Consider the following 26,360-nt stretch of genomic DNA (forward strand, 5'->3'; position numbering starts at 1 on the left):
ATTGAATACTTCAAAACATATGTGTAAATGAAAATATACAGGCTCGCTCCACTTATATTACATTTGTGCAAAAAAATAGATGCCTTCTTGAAGATAAATCCACAGGAATATTATTGCTCACATTATGTAGAAATGCTGCTACCCAGCTATTGAATTGCTAATCTTCGATGGCAGCGTGCCTGCACCTCTTATTTTGCTTCATTTGTCCTCCTAAATTGGCTGCTATAGCAGTAATGTGGTTTAGGTCACCATACACATAAAATGCGCACACATTTTAAGTAGTCCATTACAAAACAAATAAGCGCGATGGCGTGAATAACGGCATTAGATGCACTGCTGGGAATAAAACTGCAATTTTCAATTGATGACCTCATTGCAGATAACAAATATTTCAGAGTTAAAGGTCAGTGGCTTTGTCATTGAGGCATTGTTGTAAATGATTTCCTGCCTTTAGCCTATTGTGTTCTGGCTTCGCTTGGAGCTTTTCCATCCTATCTATCAGTCGGGACAGGCCGGGCTGCTCTGCTGATAAACCTACAGGATTACAGACATGCTCCTCTTGCTCTCACTCAGAGACGATTAGCTCAGGCTCCGCTGGGAGAGGAACCAGAGCCATTGCGGCCTCTGGGACACTCTTCAGATAAGTAAGACTGGGCAAAGGAAAAGGCTGGTTGATTTGGGGGATTAGGAGACATGAGGAGGAGAGTATTTTCCTCCAATTTATTGCTGATGTTTGAAAAAATTAGTACTGAAATTCATCTGTGTTGACATTTTTTTTTCTGCAATCTGCCTCAAAAGTATTTGAGTTGAGGGCAAATTAAACTGTGGTCCATCAAAAGAGCTTTGGGAAAGACACATAGCTGTGCTTGCAAATTTATAAACATAAATCAGAACTGTGCTTTAGAATAATTAAGGATCTAAGTTGGCAAAGACTGTAACTGTATGTACATTGCATTTAGTGTATGATTTTTATCACTGAACATAATTTAAATTATTTCATGCAGTGGCTGCACCATAAACCTGATTAAAAAAAAAAAAAAAAGGCAAAAACTAAGTAAACACTGCCACCTGAAGTAAAATTCACGAACTGCAAGTGTGATTATTGTTTTTTAACAGTCATTCAACTGGGTAGTAACAATTCATTTATTTTTAATTATACATTAAGATCTTTTGATAAGATTCTTTTTTTAATCATAGCTTGTAATTCAGAAACAAACAGCCTATCTTTAAGTATCCATGAAGAAAAGAAAATGCGGTTCTAATTAATACGTTAGTAATATATATGCACATGATGTGCTCTCTGCTGTTATGAAAAACATTGTTTGACATTAGAATGGTTAAGTAAAAGAAGTTAAGTCACTACAGACAAATGGGCAAAAATTAGGGCACAGAACAATCCATACAAAAACAGAAGTGGACCACGCCTTCTGTCAACACAGACTCACCACAGACGCACCACAGACTCCAAACAGGTTGGGCCCTCAGAAAAAAAATAGCTCTGGCTCTAACTGCTTTGTAGCTTAGCTGAAATTGCAAATACACAGAGTCTGAGCTCACTTTGAAAACGTATGTATTTGTACAGAAACACTAAGGCACAAGTGGATTAATGCACACTGGAAACGGGCTGTTTAAATGATAAATGACTACCGGGGGCCGCTTCTCTCGGGTTAACAGAGGTAACTCCACGGCTCAGGAGACAGAGAACATCCCGATGTGAGAATATCAGAAATATTTTTCTATTATAACAACAGTGCTTTCAGTCTTGTATTCTCCTCTTGATGGAACAGGTGAGAAGCAACCTGTTTGTCTCATAAATAAAGCAGCAACACACACTTATACTTCATTCTGCATAAGACTAAGAGCTGCACTGTTGCTATTAAAATCCTGCAGTTATTTCAAATTATATAAAAACACAAAACATAACCATCTGTTATGTTTAAATTTAATCCATTATCATAATTTTAAGACCAAAATATACAGTAATAATATTTCATAAGGCATAATCAAAGTAATAAATACCACACTGAAAGGAAAATAAAACGATCCTACTAAAAAACACCATTTGAAAAATGGACTTGTCTGAAACCTGAGAGGCTTGACAAACGTCCTGGGACATCAAACAGTGTAGTCCAGCTCTGCGTTCAGATCTCTGTACATCTCGTAGATGGCGTCTACAGTGGCAGTGTAGTTAACCAGGAACTGACGCACATTTGCCAGACAGTCCTCCTCTTTCACCTCCTCTCCTTTTGACAGAGCCTTGAGGAAGTTTGATTTGTAGGGAGCTGCACGTACTGCTACCTGCAATGGACAACAACAAGAAAAAAAGGAAAAAGGAAAAAAAAAATTAGCTCCTCATATAAAACAAACGAAAACATTCTTAAAGTTAATCCGCAGTATTCTCCATGTTTTTCAAACAAAAGCTCCCACTCTGAGGTTATCAAGGTTATCAAATAGCGGTGACGTAGGTTACAGCTCTAATTCCTTTGTTAGTTCAGTTCAGAAAGTTACACAATAACACTAATTCACTCAGAAGCAGTGGTAACTAGTAACTCATGTCTGCAAAGTGAAATTGAAGTTTCTCCCAAAGGAGTCTGATGGCTGTGGATGGTGATGGCAGCAGCGATTTTAGCCTCCATAAAAATGAGCACTTAAAAAACATCAGCTCAGGAGCATGCAATATTTATGTTATTTTAGCGCTTTTTCCCTGCCGTCAGACAGCCATTTCATTCAGAGAACTGAAACAATCATCTATGCCCCTTCAAAGCTACCAGACTGCATTGACAGAAACAGTGATTTTAACTCACAGCACAGAGGAGTTTCTTATCTACCATCAACTCAGTCAGTTAGTTTATTTGTTATTGTGTGCTTTATGGTGAAAAAGGACTCGTATGACGGTGAGAATGTGAGGTGCTGTCCTGTTCCTGCCGTGAATCACTGCTATACGCCATTCAGGAGGCGGTAGTGCTGTAGTGAGGTGCTGCCCGTGTTTGAGGGGACTATGTGGTCGTCTTTTTGGGGTGGGACGTGTGGAATCATCCCACAACCAGAAACCATGAGATTATCAGAACCGTCCAAAAATATGGACAATAATAAAGCAGCAGCCAATAACGTAAGAAAATGCAAAAAATTACAGTGCACAAGTTCAAGGAGCTGATGGGATCACATTTCACTGGAGGTGTGACTTGTATAATTCCATGTATAAATAATCAATCGACCGATTGACTTTCAGAACGGGAACTAAGGTGGCGTCCACCACAGTATGTAGGTTTATATACAAGGTTCTGAAATATTTTCATAGACATAGTATATATATATAGTATTTCAAAACTATTCCATGACTTTTTAAGGACTCGTGACATTTCTTTCCTTGCCCCACGTGCCTGACATTTTTCAAGCATATCAAATTTAATCTCTATTCAAACCTAATTTCAGCTGGCGGAGAAAATGAGGAAATGTATGTGATGACACACAAATCATTGTAACACACCAATGCATGTTTGAGCAACATTGCCTCGTCAGCTAAAATAAATAAATTTGCTGTTATGTTACATTATGTGAAAGGTTATCCATAGAAGATAACTGGAATAATTTCATTAAAAACAACAGATTTCCAGGATTTTTTACTAATTCCACGACTTTTCCAGGCCTGGAAATGTGATTGTTTAATTCTATGACTTTTCCAGGTTTTCCATGACCATGGGAACCCTCTGTATAGCTACACCAATGTGCAGAAACCTACATCAGCGCAGGTTGAAAAAATTGCGTTTTGAGGCAAACACAAACATACTTTTACCAAAAATTGAATTTCTGAATTTGAATACATCTGGAGCACTCTTTGAGAGATAAAGAATGATATAAAAACCTCAAGAATAACATAAAATAAAATGATAATAATGGAGCTACTCTTCAAATACACAGTATGGGCACAAAATTAAAACGTAAAATATAAGGCAATAACAAAGTATAGTGTGTTTCTGGTAGACAAAATAATGGAAACAGCTTAATTAGTGCTATCCATTAACAAAACCATGTGAACTACAAATTCAAATAGGCAGTATGGTTAGGATTTGGTTAGTCCTTCTATTTCATTACAATAAATTACCATGAATAATATCAAGGGGACATTTTTACTCACAGTGAAAATCCTTTGAACCATCCAGCCATGGTATTTCTTCAGCGCCTGTTCGTAGGCTTTGGTGACATTAACCTTTATTAGGTTGGGGTTGTTCTCATCCACTTCTCCATCTGCCAAACTCTGCAGCAGGATTTGTATAAAACGGAGACCCCTGCAGGAGAGACCCAGTATTTTTTTTTTTTTTTTTAAAAACACCCTACAAACTACAGATTGAAAGTTCAACATACAGTGTGACGTAACAGTGAGATTAGAGAGTACTCACCTTTTAAGCCACATCAGAGCTAATGTTGCTCCAACTTTAGGCCATTCTGCTGCATGGTTTTCTCGCTCTGCCACCACAATGTCCTGCAAGGTGACGTACTTTGCAGGATCCGTCTGATACACTGCATTAATTTTCTGAAAATGCACATTAGAGTTGAGTTTGCATGCAGGAGCTGCACCATTAGCTTATTATTTGTTTATCAGGCTCTTTATTAAGATAGAAAAAATACAGAGAGCATGTACAATGCATTAAAACATGAAAAGTCAGAACTAAATCTTCAGACTTAAGTCAATATTTAGTTTGAAACTTGGAATTATACAACCATAACAAAAGGTCAAACAATCAATAGTGAGCTTTGGACATGTATTGATGCAACCTGGTGTTAATACACCAGAGGATTGGTATTGCAGATCTCATAATGCCTGCCCAAGAGAGTTCAAGAAATGCCAAGTGGAAAGGGAGGTCACATTTAATACTTACAACTCAAGTTGTTTTATTCTGAAATATTAGCATTTTTGATACTGTGTACATATTTCCTATGATCTGGTTGTATTTTAGTAAAGAGACTACCTTAAAATAAATACTCCTTATAACCTTGCTAAAATAAAGTTTAAGGTGGCCTTTAGCACAGTGGTGAAAATATTCTTTAAAGCGGTATAAAAACACCAAGTGCACAAGCAGATAAATAAAAAAAAAAAATACAGTCAGATCTGTATCTTACCGTAATATTGCCATTTATGTCTGATTTGATGACTGAAAATACGCTTGATCCCAAGCAGTCTGGAAGAGAAACAGACATTTGAGAGCAAAGCAATAAAATATGAATGACTTTATCACACATGTCACTGGCTCAGAGGGGAGGATGAATACAGATCAGCCTTTAACGTACAAACACAGGGGGGTAAAAAATGCAGTGAATGCAAAGTCTCAGTTAAGGCACAATGAGGCCAATGTGTGCTCTGTCAATGAGTAAACAAAGACTTTCTCTATAGGCTAAACTGCTGCAGCTGGTTCGGATCCCCACCGTGACCCAGCAGCCCCACTTTTTGGTATGCGTGAAATGACCACGACCATCAGACTGGTGACATGTCAAACATGAGGAACAAGTATAACCCGTGACGCCAACAACCACGCGCATACCCTATCTTATATTTAATCGAGTTCAAGAGGAAGTATACTCACCAAAAAATGCCGGAATATGAGAAACAGCCTCCAGGAACAACTTTGTGTCTACAGACTTGTCAGGAGGCAGATCTTTAAATTGGTGATCCAGTAAAAGAGCCATGGTCCCCGCCGTGAGAGCGCCAGGCGCGAGCAGCTTTCGGCTGAAAAGAACCCGGAACTCTTCTTCTTGTCGGATGGGTGGGGGAGCGCCGCCAGCCCCTATCACTTTCGTCCTTCTCCAACAGGTGGGAAATTATACATGGGCGTGTTGAAAACCGCCGTTTGCTCCCAGAGCACACACTAACACGACAAAGAGCGAGTTGAGGTATGAATTATACTTTATTAAACCTAAGGCAGGGATTGTTTTCAACCACAGAGGCAGTGGGAGGCTATACGTTACAGGGAATTAAATGTCAGCGCTGAAACCAGAGGTGGAAAGTGACCCGATACACGCACTTTTGTTTCTGAGGCTGTAAAAAGCAGCCCGTTCATCTTTTCTTTTTAGAATTATGCGGTTACTTAATCACAGGCAGATCATAAAGGTTTAAAGCGAAACCAATCATGAGATTTAAACTGATCGGTGTCAGGAAGTGTGAAGTTACACGTGTGTGTGTGTGTGTGTGTGTGTGTGTGTGTGTGTGTGTGTGTGTGTGTGTGTGTGTGTGTGTGTGTGTGTGTGTGTGTGTTCCCAAAATACAGTGTTGGGAAGTAACTAGTTATATATCACTGATTTGATTTGATTTTATAGTAAGATCGGTGTTGGAGAGTAACTAGTAACACGTAACTATTTAAATGTAATTACCTGTAACTAGTGGCCCAAACATGAGATTTAAACTGATCAGTGTCAGGAAGTAAGAAGTTACATGTTACTAGGGGGGGCAATCGTGAAATGTAAAGCAAAATACAGTGTTGGAAAGTAACTAGTTACATATCACTGATTTAATGTAACCAGCATGTAACCATGAAGATTTATAGTAAGATCAGTGTTGGGGAGTAACTAGTAACATGTAACTACTACTATGTAATTAACATGCGACTAATGGCCCAAACATGAAATGTAAAGCTGGATTATCGGGAAGTACCTAATTATGTATCTAATTAAAAATAATAAACATGTAACTAGTGGCCAAATCATGAAGATTTAAAGTGAGATCAGTCTTGGGAAGTAACTAATTACATATAACTAACTAAATGTAATTAACATGCAACTGGGGGGGCAATCATAAAATTCAAAGCAAGACCAGTGTCGGGGAGGAACTAGTTACATGTAAGTAATTAAGTATAATTAACATGTAAATAGTAACCCAATCACGAGGATTTAAGGTGAGACCAGTGTTGGGAAAAAGCTAGTTACATGTCTCTCGATAAATGTAACTAACATGTAACTAGGGGGGCCAGGTGGGCGGGGGGTAAATGCTTACACTACATTTTAGCGTTTACCATTATACTATAGTGAATGTTAAACAAAAGTCAGTTTTGCATTAAAAAAATTAGTCCAAAAATGAAAGTAAATGGTGACAAATCACAAGACAATCTGTATGACGAGTTCTGTCAGAAGACCATGCAAAAGAACATAAAAACAAAAAATATTTTGACGAAAAGCTTAAAAAGGCTTTAACAAAACAGAGAATCAACAAATGCAAACTCCTAGAACGTGAGATGTAGTTGAAGGATCACTTGTAAGATTTTTGAAAACATGATGAAGGTTCAACAGTTTCTACTGGAGAGATTTAAGGACATATTTAATAACTATCTTTGATGTCCTATGTCGATGTTTACCTATTTTCACTCATTAAAAATAGGCAAAATAGCCTTCTTTTACACTTTAGAACTCATCACTGAATTGGAGATAGACTGCTTAAGGGAGAAGTTGCATATTTGTAAAAGCGATTCGGTTGCATTGGCTCTTTCATGCTGACCAGATGTAGCTTTGTAACTGTAATTTATAACTGTCTTAAAAAAGAGATACTTTTTACTTTTCATCTAACACATTCCAACACAATCTTACTTCTACTATTATTAAATTAAGATTACTCCACTTGTGCTGGGTATTCTAGTTTTCTTTCCACCCCTAGTTGAAACTGACCTGGCTCACAAAAACGAGTGACACATTAGACCCAAGATCTACAACAGGTACTCTAACTTTGAGGGCACATTTACTTTTATCAGTGATTGTAAACCACAGCTGTACGTATGTGACCACAGGCAGCATCTAACACACTGGAGTTACAGCAGCACACCAAAGGAACAGAGATCACAAGTTGCCCAGAACTTCCTGCCAGCTGAGACGTCCCAAACCTCAGAACAAAAGTTAGTCTGTGAGGAGCATCATGTTAAACAAAAGCTTATGAAAATAAACATTGATATTTTCTTACAGGTATGACATACAGTTTATAAATAGAATAGCATTTTGGTTATTTTTGATAAAGAATTACATTGATACATACATCTTATATATTTGCATAATGCTAATAAAATTGATTCAAAATGGATTTCACAGGGGCCTCCGAGGCCATCTCCGTGACAACTGCGCCCAAACGGCCGCACACGCACACGCCCGCACACACGCATGCACACACGCAACATCAGAAGTATGGCTGTAACAATGTAACTCCGAAAACTACTGATACTCTACTGAACAGTGAAATCAGCTGCTGGAGCTGCTGGATGGAATGAAGGTTTGCACACTCTTGGTACTGCTGGCCTTAACACGGTGCTCGATGCACTGAAGCTACTTTTATAATCACAGTTTGCTCACTAAACAAACGTTTAACTCTAAGCAAGTGGTGTCACAATGGTCCAAGATTAAAATACTGTCATTGCATTTTCAAAAACATTTAAAATGACTAAAGGAAAATAAACTGATGTCACTGGTGCAGATTAAGGTTAATCTATTTTGATCTTTGATGCCAGGTGTTTTGCAGACGTTCGCCCCCTCGGGCAGCTCAGTCATGTCAGACACCTGATCTCAAGGAGCATAAATGATGACCTCTGCGGAGATAAGTACAATGTAGGGGGATTAACTGTTGTTCTAGTTGTTTTATATTTACACAACATTGTACTTTGGGGTTTTTGTGTGAATTATCTCTTCACGAGGGAAGGAATAGTAACAGACTCTGTCCTACAGCTTTAAAGATGTTTGTTTACTCTGTATTACCATGATACGAAACGATAAAATAAATAAATGTTTTGATTGATCTGTAATTTTGCATCTTTTTTAAAGGAGTGTGTGTGACACTGGTTAATATGGGAGAATAAAAAAAAGGATTTTAACACTGATTAAGTTGAAATTAGGAGCATTATTGATAATAAATTATTTGGGGCGTATCAGGAATGTCTTTGGGTGTTAGTTGTTGTTTTCTTTGGTTGTCACGGTGACAAGTTGTTTGGCGGCTTTGGCAATGTCATAAGCGCACTGGATGACCTGTTGAGTGACCAGCTGGATGTCCGACGGGCACGGGTTATGATCTGCGGCCTTCTGGCACTCTCCGTGGAGCCGGCTAGCACTCGAAGTGAGCAGACACAGAGACCCTCGCACGGTCTCTGAGGACGGCCTCTGTGAGGGGAAGGAGGCATGATGGAGACTGGATAAGGGACTGACATGACAACCCACATAAATAAACCCTCATTGTGGTCAGTGGGCTGTGCGTGTGAGTAAACATAAAACAAAGTAATCCAATAAATGGTAAATATAAAGCTAAGTAATGTAATGAACAGGGCCGCCCCGATCCAAACAAGTAATACAAGATTCCCGTTGGCTGTTTTCAGACAAACAACAAATCCGTCAATTGCTCGGGGGGGAGGGACATCAAGCTGTTGTTAGGAGTCATCTTACCTTGGGAAACAGGGCAGCCATCTCTGTCACAGCCATGCAGATCTTTTCTGAGCAAGGCAGGAAGCTGCGGGAGACAGACACAAAAGGCTGACTGGGTGATCAACCACTCCTGTGCAATATACAGAAACATCAATGCAGAACAAACATCCCTCTTCATGAAAACTAAAGGAGAGCAACATGAGGTAATAATCCATGTGCCCACATAAATGCTTTTTATGAATACAGCACACTGCGCATGTATTCATGTATGAAATGTTAAACTTTGCTGTTTTGCTCAATAGCACACTCTTTCAGTCAGAGAGAAATTACCTCATATTCAAAAACGGTTTCATAAAGCACAGATGGCAAAATACAAACCTAACAACAAATATTATAGCAGTTTACACAAATTCCTTGTAAATCTTTAAAATATCTCCCTATCTACTGTATTTGATTATGTAACTGAACTAACTGATAGCCAGATTGGACAAAATGTACCACAAAGGTGCTATGAGCAGGCAAATACAACACTGGGTTGGTGTACAGCGCTGTTATTGAAGCTTTAAAACAAACCACTTTGATTTCTGTCACACTGGACGAACCAATTAATACATCAACATCATGATCGATACTCAAACTGAAAGCAGTTTTATGGGCCCAAGAGACAAATATCCAAACAGAGGAAGCCAATTATCAAGCTTAAAGCCTGCATTAGACCAAGGAAGATAACTCTAATTTACATTAATTACTATAATATTTGTGCACATTAGGATTTGTTTAAGACTCACATTCTAATAATCAGTACCAAGTTACAAAGTTATCATCAAAAAATAAAAAGGCACAATTTTCATGTATGCGCCTTCCATTATTTTGAACACCTCTTAAAGAGGACCTGTTATGCTCATTTTTAGGTTCATATTTATATTTTGGGTTTCTACTAGAACATGTTTACGTGCTTTAATGGTCCAAAACACTTTATTTTCCTCATGCTGCCTGTGCTTAAACACCTGTATTCACCCTCTGTTTGAGACGCTCAGTTTTAGCAACTGTCTCTTTAAGTCCCTCTCTTGAAAAAGCCCAGTGTGCTCTGATTGGTAACCCTTTCAGGGTCTTTCATATCTCTGCACCTTGTAATGTAGCCAAAGTAAAAAAAAACCCACAGAACAACCTAAAGCCTGAGGTTTTGCTCACAGGGATTACTTTCACCTATGCTTACTTCATTATTTGACACTTAAGTCTCATTTAATATGAGCATTCTTCATTCATCCTTTTCCACAATATTGAATCTATAATTTTAAACTGGGATGAGATAAAATAGTTGATCTCACACATCATGACAAAACAACAACAACAAAGTAGGATGTTAATACAATGATTCATACAGGAAACCTCAGTGACATTAACTAACTCGCTGCGGATTTGGCAGGTCACAGGGGAATAAGTGGCCATGTGGTGTTTCCTGTCAGCTGCATTTAAAAACCCAAGGCCTACCCCCAGCAGACACACGGTTTCTAGAACACAATGACAGAGGTCAGTCAGCGAGGATAAAATCAGTGGCTCTCACTGCTGTTATTTGGGACCAGAGTGCTGCTGGTTTACTCAATTGCAGCAATCGCCTTAAAACTCAGGTGTAAATCAGTCCTTGGTTAGCTGGCCAGATTGAATGAAAACTGGCAGGGCCCTGAGGACCACGACTGAAAAGCACTGACCGAGAAGCAGCTGAGACAGAGGATGAAACACCATTTAACCTCTTCTAAAGCACAGGCAGAATCACAGAAATACAGCGGTGGTTCAAATATACAGAGTTCAAGCTGCATCAAACAATGACAGATTTGACTCTGTAGAATTACACACCAACTTTGCACATATTTGATGTTGACATATTTTATACTTTGTAATTATAATATTACTTATCTATTAATCATAAGCTACCTTTCATGTTTGGTCTCCTGGGCAGCTCTCAGAAGCTCCTGTATGTTTTTGGTGATCTGCTCTGTCTTACAGATGACGTCCTCAGTGCACGGCAGAGTGGCATCTTCCTCTCCCTCCTCCCCGGGCTCCACTGCTTCAGATGCTGGAGGAGGGCTGCTACAAATAAAAAGAAAAAAGAAAAAGAAAAAAATGTCACAGCTTATGTATTGCAACATTAATGACACAAGCAGGGTTCCTACAGCTTAGGGCAAAATAAATGTAATACTTTTTGAGACTTTTTAATGCCACTGGGATGAAATTTAAGACGGATTTTACAATAAACAAAACTGGATATGAAAAAAGGACCATTAACCAACAATTTTACATATAGTTAATAACAATTCTGCCCAAGAGTTTATTGTAACATAAAACAATACATTTTTGGTCCAGTGAAAAAGTCGAATCTGGTTAGAATTGGGAAATACCTGGCATTTATTAGTTATTCTCACTCTCTATGAGGAATTATACCATTGCTTTAATACCCATCATGAAGAGTTAATGAAGAGGGTTTTGGTAAATTATTTAATTTTTTTTAATGCATCAACAGAAAATAGCAATTAATAAAATCCTACTTCAAATTTCTGAGCATTTTTAAGAATTTTTAAAAAGCTGAAGAAGACATTTTAATACCAATTAAGGCCTTATTTTTAGATTTATAAAATTCAAAGCCTTTTAAAACTTTTTAAGGACAGCGGGAACCCTGGACACAAGTTTTTATACTTTTATACTTTTATACTACTTAAAACTGCCTGTGGTGTTCCAGTCCATAACAAGTGTGGATCCAATTTGAAAAAGTATTTATTTTCTGGGTTGCAGTATACTGACTGTGATTCAGTCTGTCAAATAAGTGAAATACCATTTCCTGTAGTAAAACAAATGTAGTCTTGCTTGTAATTTGGAATTCTAACAATACAGCTGAGTTTAGGGCTGGGTATCACACTAAACTGCCTGTTCAGTGCCATCTAAGCCGGACCTTTATAGAAAAAAATAGAACTAAAATTATTCAACAGTAGATGACAAAAACCTAGCCATTAGTGTATTACTTTCAGTGGAGAACTGGATCCATTCGTTTAAGCTACTGTACAAACAGCCAATCTCAGTGATTATTATCAGCACTATATGTATGTAAATGGAAAAAGAACAACCAAAGGTCACTGGCTTTTGCTCATGTCGAGTTTTGCAACTGGTAGTTTACGTCAGGCAGGTGCAAGCCCTAATAAGTTAACTTGGTCCTGTGCGGCCCAACTGTTCAAATCAAGAACTCTTTCCCAACATCAGTCAAAACTAATATTGGTCTCGCTTTCTGCTTAACCTTCGTGTGACCTTTAACTTTGTAAGCTTCTGCATTATGACATTATCATCTCTGGCACCAGAAACAGGAAGAAAAAAACTTTCCATTTATTTCACTTCAAAGTTCATTTCTTACTCTGTCTCACTGCCTCCCTTAAAAACATTTTATTTCAGTACATACTGCATGCATCTCATAACAAAAATGTTTTTAATGTTGCAGAACCAACTGGCAGTTTCTATATACGAATATTTACAAACCCTCACAGAGAAAACGGTGTTTAAAATCTAAACTTTGTGTTAATAATATACAGCGAGTTTCACAGTCAATACCATATTGCATAAAGTGGGTACAAAGTTAACACATTATGTTCTTACCCAGTTTCCTCCAGTTCAGAGTGGTTGGGCGTTGAGTCGTAATCATTCTCAAGCATCATGCTCTGTGCTTCCAGACTGCAGCCCTACAGAGACATTAAGGAATTAACATCAATCAGCTGTTTACGAGTATGAACGCTGTATTTGATTAACATAAACATATTACAAGAGCAACTGTAGGCGCATACAAATCAGAATCATGCGTTTCTGAAATCAAACACAGGTTCACATTTGGTTTTAAAGTAGATGAAGAGAAAAAGACAGGAAATATACACCCAGATCATTGTGCAGTAACAGGGAGCATACTGCAGTGGATGCAATTAGTAGATGCAAAGAAATCCTGATGTAAACTGACGGTGAACTTATCAGTGGCTGTGACTAATAAGCACATTGTGATGAGCCATTATACCTGACTTTCATAGATTTTGGATTCTGCTGTCTAATTAATTAAACAGCTTTTTCTGGTACAATATTTCATCATCACTTGGATGTTTACTTGAGCCAAAGCAGCTCTGGTTAGGGGTCTCTGTGGCCAGAGTTGTCCAGATAATTGAACTGAAGCAGAGGCACTGTGGTGCATGCATGCAGGCAGGCGATAATGATAAAAAGCAGTTTAAAGACACAGGTCAGGAGAGAGAAGACTGTGGGATCAAGCAGGTTTTGCTGTCCCCTGGTGTTGCCTCTGAACCGAGGGGAACTTCTGTACTTAACCCTTTGAGATCGCTCATCCCACGACCAGGACAGGGAAGAGGGGAAGGTAGGGAGGGAGGAAGCAGCCGTCCCCAAAGGACCCCTCCCAATCTAGAAAGGGGTCAAACCAAGTTGAGCATACTCTATTGAGATGCAATGAATGGATGATTGAATGAATGAATGAAAAACCAACACCAGCCCCAAGCCAGGCATAATTATTTTGTCTCGTGATGACAATCCAGCAGGAACATTGGTGCCTCTGTGCTTACATTAGTCGGGAAGGGTTGTAAAATGACTCCGTCCTCATGCCGAGCCGTTTCGACTCGGTGGGGGTACTGCCTCGGGGAAGAGCCCGTCTCATACATGGACAGGGCGCGACCTCCGCGAGGTGGGTGTCGACCAAAGGGCCCCTGGAGGTGTTGTTGTCCGCTGGGGGCTTGCCATCGCAGTGTTGTGTTTTCAGTCTGCAGGGAGTTCAGCTGAAGGGAACAAAACATCTTTCAAGTCAGCTCTAGCTGGGGGCTGATCTCCTTACAAAAGCTCAGGCCAGATATCAATAATAGAGTAGAATACAGCTTAAGCCTCCACACTGAGTTTATAGTCACCTCTGTTTTGCGTTGTTATCGCTTCAAAGTTTTTCTCACAACAGAACTTTGTTTCTTTAAAATGCTGACACTTTGCACTGATAGCAACACCTGAAATACACCTTGAGAAACTGCAGCATATGTGGTTGCCCTTATTTATATAAACAGCACTGTGAAACTGGAAAAAAGCAATGAGAAACTTGACTTGCTCAGCTTCCCGTCTAATAATTAGAGTCCATAGTATTATGTAAGTTGTCATAAAGTCAACAATTTAACTTTTGGGAATTGAGATAAAGCACAAAACCTTCAAAGTGTGTTGAGTAAAGAAAAGGAGGTCAGTACTATCAAGCTATAACAGAAGGAGTATTGCCAACAGTTTGCTCCCTTTCTTTAGTTTATGTATCTGACTGTGACAATATATAAAACATGAATACTAAAAGAAGACATTTTAGAGGCTATTATGCTGGGAAAAGTCTCGGGGGTTGATTGTTTCAGCACTATAGGTTTTGGTGGGCGTTTGAGATAAGAAACTGGAATGACTACTTTTGTCAGGGCAATATTGTTGAGGAGTAAATAAACCAGCAGGAGGAGGCAGTACACTGCGTTACCGTCTCTCAGACAAAGGAGGAGAGCATTAAACTGGGCTCTGGAGATCTTTGATACATATAGGAAAACCAAATAAAATGCTGCCTCCTAAAATTTGTCTGGAGGCGATAAACCTTGTCTTTTAAAACACAATATATTTTATAAGCATATAAATTTAGTCTATCCCTACAATGATACACTTGGCATCAGTATCAGGTGGTTAGGTGTCTAGTAGCGGCAACTGAGGACAGGCAAACAGATATTAATTCATCAGTTCATCGGAGTAATGATGTGGTTGCCTGGGAGACAGTATACCCCAATTACATTTAGTGACTTGGACTAAGTAAATCTGATCCTTGGATGGATTGGATAGCTACCAGATATCAAAAAACATACAAATCCAAAGAAACAGTGGAGACAGATTGCAATATGATTGCAAAATGTTGAAAAGGTGTAACTATGGATGTGTTTGGTAGAAATATACTGAAATATATGTAAAACAATAGTGAACACAGTCTATGTCAGGGTTTTTGTATTTTGCTTTTTACCCAGGATGTTGAGTCTACAGACCAACACAGACACCCAGGAATTTTTGCAATAGGGTCAAAAAAAACTTTTTTTGCACATACTAACATAGTAAAAGAGAAGTCTGTGAATAGGTGGATACCTTTTTTTTTTTTAGGTATCACAACTGTGAAAGGACTCTTTTCACTATCAGAATCTAATCCATCCGGTCAGATAACATTTGGAAAGTCTAAAAGAGCCACACAATTGAATCATCTAATCCCCATTTCAAGTTAAAAGAGCAATGAACCAGAAGCAGCAGGCTCGGCTGGCAGATGTCTCTCAATGTGGAAGCATACGATTATCCAGGTTATTTTATACACAACAGTTGAACTTTTTTTTTGCATTACGCACCAGTGAGAAACATTCACATCTAACACTGTGTCAAGTTATCTTGATACAACCATGTGTCACCATAGTACTGGAGGGGTGGGAGACATCCAAACAGAGGACAGTTTCCTCAGAACCTCCACAAGTAAAACTGAAAATAACATGTATGTCTCAATACTACTGGGGCTGAGTGGGACAATGTCCTTTTTTGAATTGCTAAGGAATAAGGAACTGGGTGACGTAATATGCAGAGAATACATATAAAAAGATTATTACCAATGCTTACTTCATGCCTGGAGGTGTCTGGGATCTAATTTGGTAACGTTTCTGTAATGAATAGGAGTTTATAACTCTGGTGATTCACCCACACTCAAACTCTAATCATTGAGACATTGAAGTTTTCTGTGGCTGGTGGCTCTATGATGGTTCTATAGATTTACAATGATGGTTCATTATGAGCTCTGTGATTAACACTTGTGGATTAGGACTTGTTCTTTTGACAAATTGACTTGAGACATAGTTTTAGACCACAAATGCCATCTGATCCTGTTTTGCTGTTTCAGTGAACAGCATAGCAAAGGAAGTCTGGTGATTGTTAATTATAACCACAAGAATTTTTCCCCTACAAGAAACATAGCAGCCATTTTCTCTGTACCACGAGCAGTGAGGAATTTCAATTGTGGACGTATTGCGTTATGACTTTCTGGCATTTTCATCCACTTATGTGTCAAAATACGGTCTTCCTGCAACTAAAAATTCATGCACTCTATAATTCATATATAGTATAATTCCAAGTAGGGATGAGGCAATGTCTGACACATTCAAACAGACATGACCTGAACATAAATCACTAATGTCCGTGGGTGAAATTACATCAGTAAAAGTCTCTGGTAACATGGGGAAGGATCAAGTCTTGCACACACAGAGTACAATTTTCGCTCTGTCACTGTTGTAGAGCCCAGAGGAACGATTGGCTCCAAACACAAGCAAGTATAAGAGAAGATGCAAACACCATGAATCCAGCACAAAGTGACCTCTAATTATGGCTCTTGAAAACTACCATCTAATCAAAGTTGATGGGAACTATAAGGGCATACCGAGTTTAAACACAAGCCTGCAAAACAAAAAAAGTGTAAACTATATGCAGGAGATTCCCCGCTTTGCTTATCAATTACATTTGAAATGACAAACCTTGCTCTGCATCGACCGCAGCTCTTCACTGAGGTGACAGTTGACTTTAAGAAGCTGTTGTATTTTGGCTTCTGATGCGGTGAGGGCACTCTTCACCTCCATAAATTCCTGCACTGTGATAGGTCCGTCTGAGAGGTCAGATGACTCCGAGCTCTGCAGCAAAATAAGTTAGAAACGAAAGCATTCGATCAGTTTAAAATGTGATGTGAGATGGTGCATTTATATATGGTAATAGTAGCAGACTCCAAAAAACATTAACCTTGGTCCTTCCATCATTGCAGCTGTCCCCACAGGTGGCCTCTTGCACTGGATCTTCATCTGATGCCACACTGTCGTAATCAGGCTGGTCATTGTCCTGGCTCTCACTGTTATGGCGACTGTTTATACCCTGAAGGATCAGCTCTACGTTTTCTGAAGGCAGACCACCAGATCAAAGCATCAGAGATCAAGCAAGCCCTTCTGCCTACCGACTGCTTTATAAATCAGACGGCTAAGGAGCACATTTTATTTTCAATTACTAAATCCAAAAATCAGGACGTGCTCTTCTTTATTAACCTCAATCAAACAGGCTGTGATGTGGTTTCTATAATTTAAAGAATGCAGGAGTTTTCATTATTAAAGCCTCAGTCCGCAATCTGTGTTCGGCATACTTTCTGCGCAAACATCAGGGTCCATATTCTAATGGTGGCCTATATAACTGAGCCCACATGGTCCACATTTATATGCAAAAGTTATTCTGACCTCCTGCATCTAATTTGCAACATCCAATTAGGACTTTCTTCCTTTGCTGTCCTTTTTTGTTTCTGCTGCGTACATGCAGTTAGTGCCGTGCAAACATTAATAATAAAACACAACACAAAAGAAATTCAAGGTCTATTGAAAATAAAAACTGGAAAGTATATTGTACCTTTGGGACTGTCACAAGAATTACCCCACTGCCGGCGTTTAGCATCAGTTAGAATATCGATAACCAGGGTGGCAAACTCATGAGCACTAAACCTTGCCAATTTTTGCCGACCCTGAGAAAACAAATACATAACAGAAAAAGGAAAAGATATGGCAGCAAGCACTATTAAAAACAGTATTCACACAACAACTTGAAGATTAACAAGAGGCATCACCAGTGAAATCACTTGCCTGGTTTCTGGTAGATGAGTATTCTGGATTGACAGGCAGAAAAGGCACAACTGTGGTGTCCGTCACAAGTGTGCTGTGGTTCTGAGTGGCCAGCCACACTGAAAAAAATCACAATATAAGATACATACTGTAAATACATAAAATGCAAACCTAAAAAGCATTATAGTACTTTTTTTAATTCTTGCAATTTCACCTGCATCTGTTTCTCTTCTGTCAACTTCATCATAAACATCCATGGCGAGTTCTTCAAACTGATGGTTACTTAGCTGGAACAAAATACAACAGAATTTCCAAATCACCTTTACAATAACTGAATAGCAACAGAGTTTTTGATTGTTGGACCTTGAAAGATACGTAAGAATTTCTCACCGACTGGAGCTTCTTCTTTGCAGCTTTTGCAAACTCTGACAAATCCAAGCTGCTTTGGGCAAAAGCAAACAATTCAAATCAATAATTTTTGTTCTCACAAAATTCCACCCAAGCAAAAAGACACACAATGGAAAAAAGTACTTACTTATTTCTTATCCAATAAAAGAATGCAGCAAAAGAAAAATAAGATTGTGTTTATTTTAAGTACAACATAAAGCAGTGACTAGTGGTCAGGAGCCTGTCAGAGCGAACAGTATTACTTGGTGTTGTTTTCTGTGCATTTCAAGATCTCAACATTTGTAACTAGAAGTGTGAAACAAAATCACATCTATGACTTAAAACACAGCTGTTACCTGTCTGCCATCTGTGGAATGATGAAATGTTGCCCATTTCTGTGATCTACAACATAACAAGGAGATGATGGTGAGAGATTACCACGGGGCTCTACAAGCCAAGCTGCAGCTGTGCTTGTTTGCCTGCTTACCTGGTCGTCTACCACAAAGGTAAAATGTTAGCCGGTCAGTGAGTTCATACTGTATCTCCACTAGCCTCTCTGCGAGCTCCTGATGCCCCGCTTGTCTGAACAGAAGAGAAATAAAAGGTCATGTATTAAAACTATGGAACTGTGCTGGGGTTACCAAATACCTTCCCTTAAAATTAATGCATGTCTAAACTTTGTGTCCTCATAAATTAATTTTTAATTATGGGTACGAAGTTGGCTTGGTAACTCAGTGTCTGAGTAATGAGCTCAAAACTGATGTAGTGTGGGTTAGCTGGCCATAGTGACAAGTCATGCTTAAAAAAAAACCCCACAAAGCCTCTGTTGTGCCAGAAACACCATAAAATAAATAGTTTTTACTTTTTTTCACTTTTTAGTTTTTACTATTTTTTAAGTAAAACTAGGCAATTATTTTAGCTCACATCTCTGTGCAATCTATATATTGTCTCTATTAAAAAAAACTGTAAAATATACTCATAAGAAACATGGAAAATCACTTGCAGCTTCATTAGTTGAAACATTTTTTTAATCTCTTTTTTATTTCTAGGTCTTCGTTCCAACTTTTGCTAAACTTGTCGAGCTGAGTCAGCTAACAGATTGTGCTACAGAATTTTTCCTTCCTCCCCTGCCTCAGTTAGTCATACGTATATTGCATTACTAAGACTCTGACAGAACGCCACTGTGTCTGTGTCTAACATTCATTGTAGTGCAAGAAATGCTAAATATTCTAGCCAATTCAGCTGGAGGCTGCTTTTTTCCTAGTTTCTAACTTGGCTTTTTCTACCAGTTTTTCTGCCCATTTTTATTTACCTTCTGTCACTTCCCTTTTAATTCATAATGTGCATCATCTCGTCATTAACACCTAAATATATCAATAGCAGACCTTATCCACAGTTTGTTTCTGCATTCAGTCTCCAGAAGATGTGGTTCATTTCCTGTAGAAACCACTGAGCTGGGCTGTGTCTATTAAGGCGATGCTTGCAGCCACACTAAAGGTTAGTCATGTGTAAAACAAAAAAAACTGTTGGCAGTTTCATATGTTTTATAGACAGCCAACACTGTGAGATTATACCACAGAGCTCACAAGAAATCGTAGGAGACAGAGGCAGCCTGTGAACTATGACTTGTGGCATCTCTAAAATCATAAGGTGTTAGTGACATTACACAATGTTGGTACAGACTAGGATTGCAAATTGTCAGCACTTTCCTTAATCGATTAAATGCTAAAATTATGATCGATTAATCGATTGTTATTTGGAAAAAAACATTTATTAATTTCACATGCTATATTAAATTCTTAACGACCGATCAATCGATCATCGATTAATTGTTATCATCCCCAGGACAGACTTCCCACTGCTCATAAAAAAAAAACATTTTTCAGTAGAACAAATTAAAGTTTCACCTCGCGTAATCAATGGGGGTCTTTCCGCTGGAGTCCAGGGCCCCGGGATCAGCTCCATATACTGCCAACAGCTCTGCTTGTAACATTTGTCCTGCCTTTGCTGCTATGTGTAGTGGAGTGTTTCCTTTCTCCTGTTGTCCCAAAAATAACAACACAATGAAGCATTAGGTTCATGTCAACTTAAACCTTGGAAAATGTGTTCTTTGCTCACTCAATGACACTTACTGGATGAAAGAAGTTGGCCTGGGCTCCCAAAGATAAGAGTCTTAGGCAGGTCTCCAGGTTTCCAGTGCGAACGCTGGAGTGGAGTTGCTGAAAGGAGATCGACAAATAGTTTGATTGTGAATTGTGATTGTGGATTAAATACACTCAGTATCACTGGATACTACTGCCCAGAACTGAGGGGCATGGTAAAATTATTATGCTGCATATATAATTTTAATAAAAGGTTAGATATTTGCAAGTAATAGATACCGCAGTTGTATCAACTTTAAAAGCCACACAGATGCAATAATATATGTTTATGGTTGCATTTAAGACAAAAAAAGCAGATTCTTTTTATGCCTTCTGTGCATACATCTTTAGGCACTTTTGTCTTTCTAAATACCAAAGACTTTGCTGCATATTATTAATATGCATAAAATCCAGCTCGTCCTTAAATGATTTGCAAGGAATAACAGTATTATTTAAAAAGAGACTTGAAATGAGACGGCTGTTGCATGACTTGAGGTTAGGCAGATTATACATATGATACTCACAGTCCTAGCTTGACCAAATACAAGAAAATGTCAGTGGCAGAAGTTACAGCAGCACTGATGCTAAATATCAACCTATAAATAGGTTAAACCATTTCTGAAACTTAAAGAAAGTTGTCACATATCACAGTTAAAAAACAAAAAAGAAGTTAATTTGCATGGGACAGTGATAGGTTATTTTTGCATCTAAGAAATATTGCCAAATGAACAGAGAAGTTGACACTTAAACCAAAAATAGGGCAATTTCTCCCACCTTGCTGAGGTCTTTTGCGGTTACACTGTCATCCTCCCGACAAGGCATCCGATGGACATACGCCAACATCTGATATTTGGCCTTGATGAACTCTGTCTTGTTCGGACTGGAAACAAAAAAAAGATGTCTAAAACCAGGAACACTGAAAATCTGAACTACTATTGCTATTTCAAAGTGAAAACCATATCACATACTCAACTATGTTTTTTAGCGACAACCAGCGAAGCAGATCTCAAATAGGGATGTCCTGATGTCTAATATTGAAATCAGACATAATACCTGCAAACTGAATGTAGATTATTTGATTGGTGGCAAAGAAATGCCTCTATTAAGTACTCCACTCTACTGCTTTCCAGGATTCTGGATATCTTGCTGCCACTTAATTTGATTAAAGGAAGCCAGGTAACTTTTTGCCAGAAGCTCCCTGTTTCTCTACCCCTCTTGTAATTATGGCTGCAAATTGTTGAATGCATTCCTGTCCAAACTCTAAGTATGTATATCCTTCCTCTTGGTCATATGACAAACTTTGTCTCTGCTGATCTCTGCACAGACAGAGGACAGTACAGTATTCTATACTAGTGGGGAAGCCAACAACAAAGCCTAACTTTGTTTTTAATGTTAATAAACAATGAGAAACCCTACTATCAATACTAGATTACTTCCTTGTTTTGTGCACTGAGAGAAGTTGAAGCAGCTGCAGGGTCTCTGTCTGACCACTCAGCGACTTACACAGCTCCACCCCGCTAGTTCCTGGACCATCAGAAAGGTCAACCCCCTGAGAAGGGACCTGATTTTCTACACCTGGAGGTCTCCTTCAGGAACTATAGTCCTGGTTCCTCTGGCTGAAACACATGCTTAGCTCCTGAGTTCCTCAAAAGGGCTCTAACTTCCCTGGGAAATTTCCCAATAAGAGCATTCATCTTGAAACCTTTATTTGGGATCAAGTTTTGCTGCCTCCTGTTTGGTGCAATGCGTACTCTGTTTCTGTCTGTTGTCTGGTGATTAAACGTGCTTGCTCAGTGTGTGAGGGTCGGACTCAGAATGGCTGTGTTTATATGCGGCTGACTGTTTATCTTTACTGCACCAGCCAGACACTGGACCGACACAGTGTTTATACCTGGCAGGGGATGTGGGTGACTGCATCTCATCTCTCATTTTGTTTTTTGTTATGGGTTCGGGGTTACAGTCTTGTTAAAAAAAATGCATTAAAAATATAGGAAAACTTGCATAACTCCTTCAAAATGTACGTTCTTGAATTATCTTTCAATTAATCAAAATTGTCAGATTGATCCTATGTAGCTAACATGAGTAGGATATTGTCACACTGAAGTGAACATTCATTATGTTGTGTATTTTTCTATCTGCACGTCAACCAGTCACGTCACTTCATTACTTAGTTACTTGAGACTGACCCATGAGTCATGTCTTGGTACAGAGGGCCAATTATCCATGTTCACTGACCTTAACCATGAAAATCAATGTTGCCAATAGAGTTTTAAATCAAAGTGCAAACAAGCATATCAAAATCAGCACTGATCCATCAAGATCCTCGAAAGCACTTACTGAACTCGGTCCTGGGGGTTGGCTTTGCGCTTCCCACTCACTGAAGAGGAAGGGTCCAGAAGGCTATGCTCCCATATGGAATTAGCTCCATTGCCATAGAGTGTCTGGACCATCTAAAACAAGAAACCACATAATAGTTTACCTAAATCAATTTAAATTCTGCATAAGGGATTCCTGTACACATTTAATGAAGTGTCTGATTTTGCAAACACTTTATTATCTATAGTAATAAATTGATTGTCGACACAAATGAGAACATCTGTACGGCACTTGCTGTGTGAGGAGGGCAAAGAACATCATCGTAGACATTACATGCCCTGGACATTGTTGTTTAAGTTCCTCCCATCAGGCAGGTGCTATAGATCAATCTGCACACGCATGAATAGACTGAAAAATAGCTTATTCTTTTTTTTAAACAAAAGCTGTAATACTAGTGAAGCCAGATGTGAGTGGCTATCACTGGGCATGTGCAATATTCACCTTATAAAAATACACTGATATCAATTCACATCTGCCATATTCAAGGATCATACAGACAGGGACGAGTCAAATATAAGGATTTTCAAGTACTTTTTCAAGTGCTCATTAGAGGTTAACTTGTGTTCAAAACCAGTTGTTGCAAAAAAAAAAAAAAAAAATCAGTAAATTCATAAATGGAGCGAACACGGTGCCAGGGCTTAAAGTAAACTTATTATTAATTAACTGCTGCTTATTTAGTGACAAACTATGGCAAATTGAGTGTGTGTGTGTGTTTTGAAGGCTAGTGAAACATCCCAGTGCTGACTATTTACTGGTATTTACTGGTGCTGACGATTTACTAGTGCTTATATGGCATTAGTAAATAATCGCAACCATGGCTGGTCTCTGTTTTCTCATTTAAAACATTTATCTTACATTTTAATAAAATAATTTATTATTTTGTTCTCTCAGTTACTTTGTTTACTCAGTACTTTTTCAGGGACCAAGGAAAAAAATGTGATTTTCAGGGTATTCCAGGACCTAAATTTCTGAGTGTTGAATTCAAGTACTTCAAGTAAGGTAACTTTATTTATACCCATAGGTAGATTACATTTACAGCGAGTGAGTTGGCCTCCTCTTTTACACATACATTAATTAATTAAAATGACACACACACACACACACACACACACAAACACATATATTAAGGGTCAACCGATATTGGTTGTTCAGGGCCGATACCAATTATTATATTATATTATAATTATCAGCGATCATTAAAATAAATTACAGATACAGATAATCAGCAAAATGTCAAAAATCGGTCCCATTAATCGGCCAAACCGATAATCTGTCAACCCCTAATATGTATATATACACTGTATATTTATATTGAATATTTATTAGTGCATACATTCTTTTGTTGTTTTTCTTTGTAATAGTATGCATCATTTGAGGATGACACACGCAATTTCGTTATATTTTCATAATGACATCACTTCTTGGAGCCTCAACCACAGTGTTATTTATTGTGAGTAACAGATTATATCTATTCGCATCTGGTTGTCTTGTGTGAGTAGGAGCTGTGTCCCTGTCTCCTCACCTGTAACTGGGAGGGTGGCCATGGAGAATGAGTCAGATGTCGGACTTGAGAGCTGTGTCGCCCCAAACCTCGGTGGATGCTGCAGCACTCATCGCAGATCAACACACCCCTGTTAACAGAGGCCCAGCGTGGCTCTGAAATAAGATGCAAATGTTTTTAGATGGTTCATAACGTTAACTTACACACAACCTTAAACTGAAGCAAGACGAGGATATTCGCTTACTGACAGCAACAAATAACACACCCAGGATAGTTGCTTCCTAAGGTCTTCGACACATCCGAAAATCACAAATGCAACCAAGCGTGGGTTTTACCCGACAACATTAATATAAGTACTTGTAATTTAGTCTTAGCGAGCTAGCTAAATAAGCTAATTTATCAGGTTCAGCTAACTAGACATTGACGTTTTAACCATCTTTCAAGCAAAGAGTTTAAGAAAAAGACAAGTTAATGTGATAACAGACAAAAACACAGACACGACATATATTAGAAAATGTTTCCACGTGAAGGACGATTAAAACCATTAAAATTACCCACTTAGCTGATTAACCCATGAGTTATCGCCGTTCGTAACGTTAACTAGGTTAGCTAACTGGACGTAAGTTGTAGTAAGGGCTAGCTGGTTAGCTCGGCAGCTAACAGCTAGCTTGTTTAACATCCTACCCGGAGCACTGCAATCAGCGCAGACCTCTCTGCTTCGTACTCGCTTTGACATCCCTTGATAGCACTCCTTCTAGTCCACGAAAAACAAATATTTGACAGGTACGTTACTACACAGCTAGACAAAGATAAGACGGGATTGCCCGCCCTGGCAGCAGATTGTATTCACCGATTGTAGCAGGCAAAGCAACTGAGTGCTCGTCTGCCCCCCTCCCCTACTGTTGAACAAAGCAGTGTCCCATTCCAACACTCACGCAGCCTCCTCGGTGCCTCCTTGTCTGCTTGCTCCCTTGTTTCCTTTCTATTATGGGTGTAGTATGCAACTATATGTCGTTGAACCCGCAGCTAATGAGGGCCCGTGTGGCTGGTGCAATTCTATATGGGATCATAGTATGTTGCTCAGTATTTTAAAAAAACAGTCTTTTTGTCTGGGTAGTCCACACATAATAATTCAGAAAGTTTCCTTTTACCTGAATCTTTTTTTAGAGTAGAACTATTTTCATTCATAACTTTTATTTCAACATTTTAGCCCTACTTTTATGAAATATGTGGTTTGGGAGGCTGCCAGAAAATGTTGTGCATCAAACACTTAATTTTCTGCATTCTTTAGATTTTCTCTGCAGCAATTTGTGCATTTTCTGCAATAATTTCCTATGGGTTAACTCATTGACACCTGAGCATATTGGCTTGATTTCTTTCATAAACATGGCAGGGTAATGAGACATCTTAACATGAAATATATATATATAATATATATGTGTGTGTGGGTGTGTGTGTGTGTGTGTGTGTGTGTGTGTGTGTGTGTGTGTGTGTGTGTATCCAAGTAAGTATGTACTAAGTAAGTATGCAAGTATGGATATTTTCCCCTGTTTTTTGATCATATCAATATATTTGCAATATATCTTTCCTTTTAAGTGATTGCTCTTGTTACTGCACTTGTCCCTATACTGCTGTGATACTGCAAGCGCCACAGCTGTGGGACAAATAAAGGATTATCTTATCTTAATATTGCCTAATAAGAATGTCATACTCTAAAAGGTACTATTATTCATAATGAGTGTTTTTTTTCTTTTATATTTAGGGACATTTAGCTGATGATACAGACGTGAAGAGTTCAGATCACTTCTGTGTGTACCTCTTCATGTACAGAATGCATCCTGTGTAATTTCATAGTGTCACTTCAGGTCAAATGATAGCTCAAGGTGA

General features: G+C 38.6%; 2 protein-coding genes across 6 annotated transcripts; both read right to left on the minus strand.

Annotated features, from left to right (window-relative positions):
* Window positions 1–1,129: 1,129 nt before the first annotated feature.
* On the minus strand, window positions 1,130–5,821 carry LOC121959495 (glycolipid transfer protein-like). Its single transcript, XM_042508827.2, has 5 exons — window positions 5,580–5,821; window positions 5,119–5,177; window positions 4,398–4,531; window positions 4,136–4,286; window positions 1,130–2,298 (listed from the first exon to the last, which is right to left on the minus strand). The coding sequence occupies exons 1-5, from the start codon at window positions 5,680–5,682 to the stop codon at window positions 2,116–2,118; spliced, it is 630 nt and encodes a 209-aa protein (XP_042364761.1). The 5' UTR covers window positions 5,683–5,821; the 3' UTR covers window positions 1,130–2,115.
* Window positions 5,822–5,881: 60 nt separating this feature from the next.
* LOC121959494 (ARF GTPase-activating protein GIT2) lies at window positions 5,882–25,371 on the minus strand. 5 transcript variants are annotated; one of them, XM_088070599.1, is made up of 20 exons: window positions 25,158–25,371; window positions 24,495–24,628; window positions 22,934–23,046; window positions 21,371–21,476; window positions 20,588–20,674; window positions 20,363–20,493; window positions 18,943–19,037; window positions 18,812–18,857; window positions 18,459–18,510; window positions 18,283–18,355; window positions 18,090–18,187; window positions 17,860–17,971; window positions 17,212–17,363; window positions 16,953–17,105; window positions 13,968–14,177; window positions 13,720–13,809; window positions 13,012–13,094; window positions 11,308–11,460; window positions 9,397–9,460; window positions 5,882–9,117 (listed from the first exon to the last, which is right to left on the minus strand). In XM_088070599.1, the coding sequence occupies exons 1-20, from the start codon at window positions 25,207–25,209 to the stop codon at window positions 8,908–8,910; spliced, it is 2,214 nt and encodes a 737-aa protein (XP_087926725.1). In that variant the 5' UTR covers window positions 25,210–25,371; the 3' UTR covers window positions 5,882–8,907. The 5 variants fall into 5 exon arrangements, with proteins under 5 accessions (XP_087926725.1, XP_042364758.1, XP_042364757.1 ...); XM_042508824.2 differs by having other exon boundaries at window positions 11,308–11,463; window positions 18,459–18,507; window positions 25,158–25,370; XM_042508823.2 differs by having other exon boundaries at window positions 11,308–11,463; window positions 25,158–25,370.
* Between the last annotated feature and the right edge of the window lie 989 nt (window positions 25,372–26,360).

Source organism: Plectropomus leopardus, chromosome 20 (assembly GCF_026936395.1).
Source record: "Plectropomus leopardus strain MGB_pleo_1.0 chromosome 20, ASM2693639v1, whole genome shotgun sequence".
NCBI lineage: Eukaryota > Metazoa > Chordata > Actinopteri > Perciformes > Serranidae > Plectropomus > Plectropomus leopardus.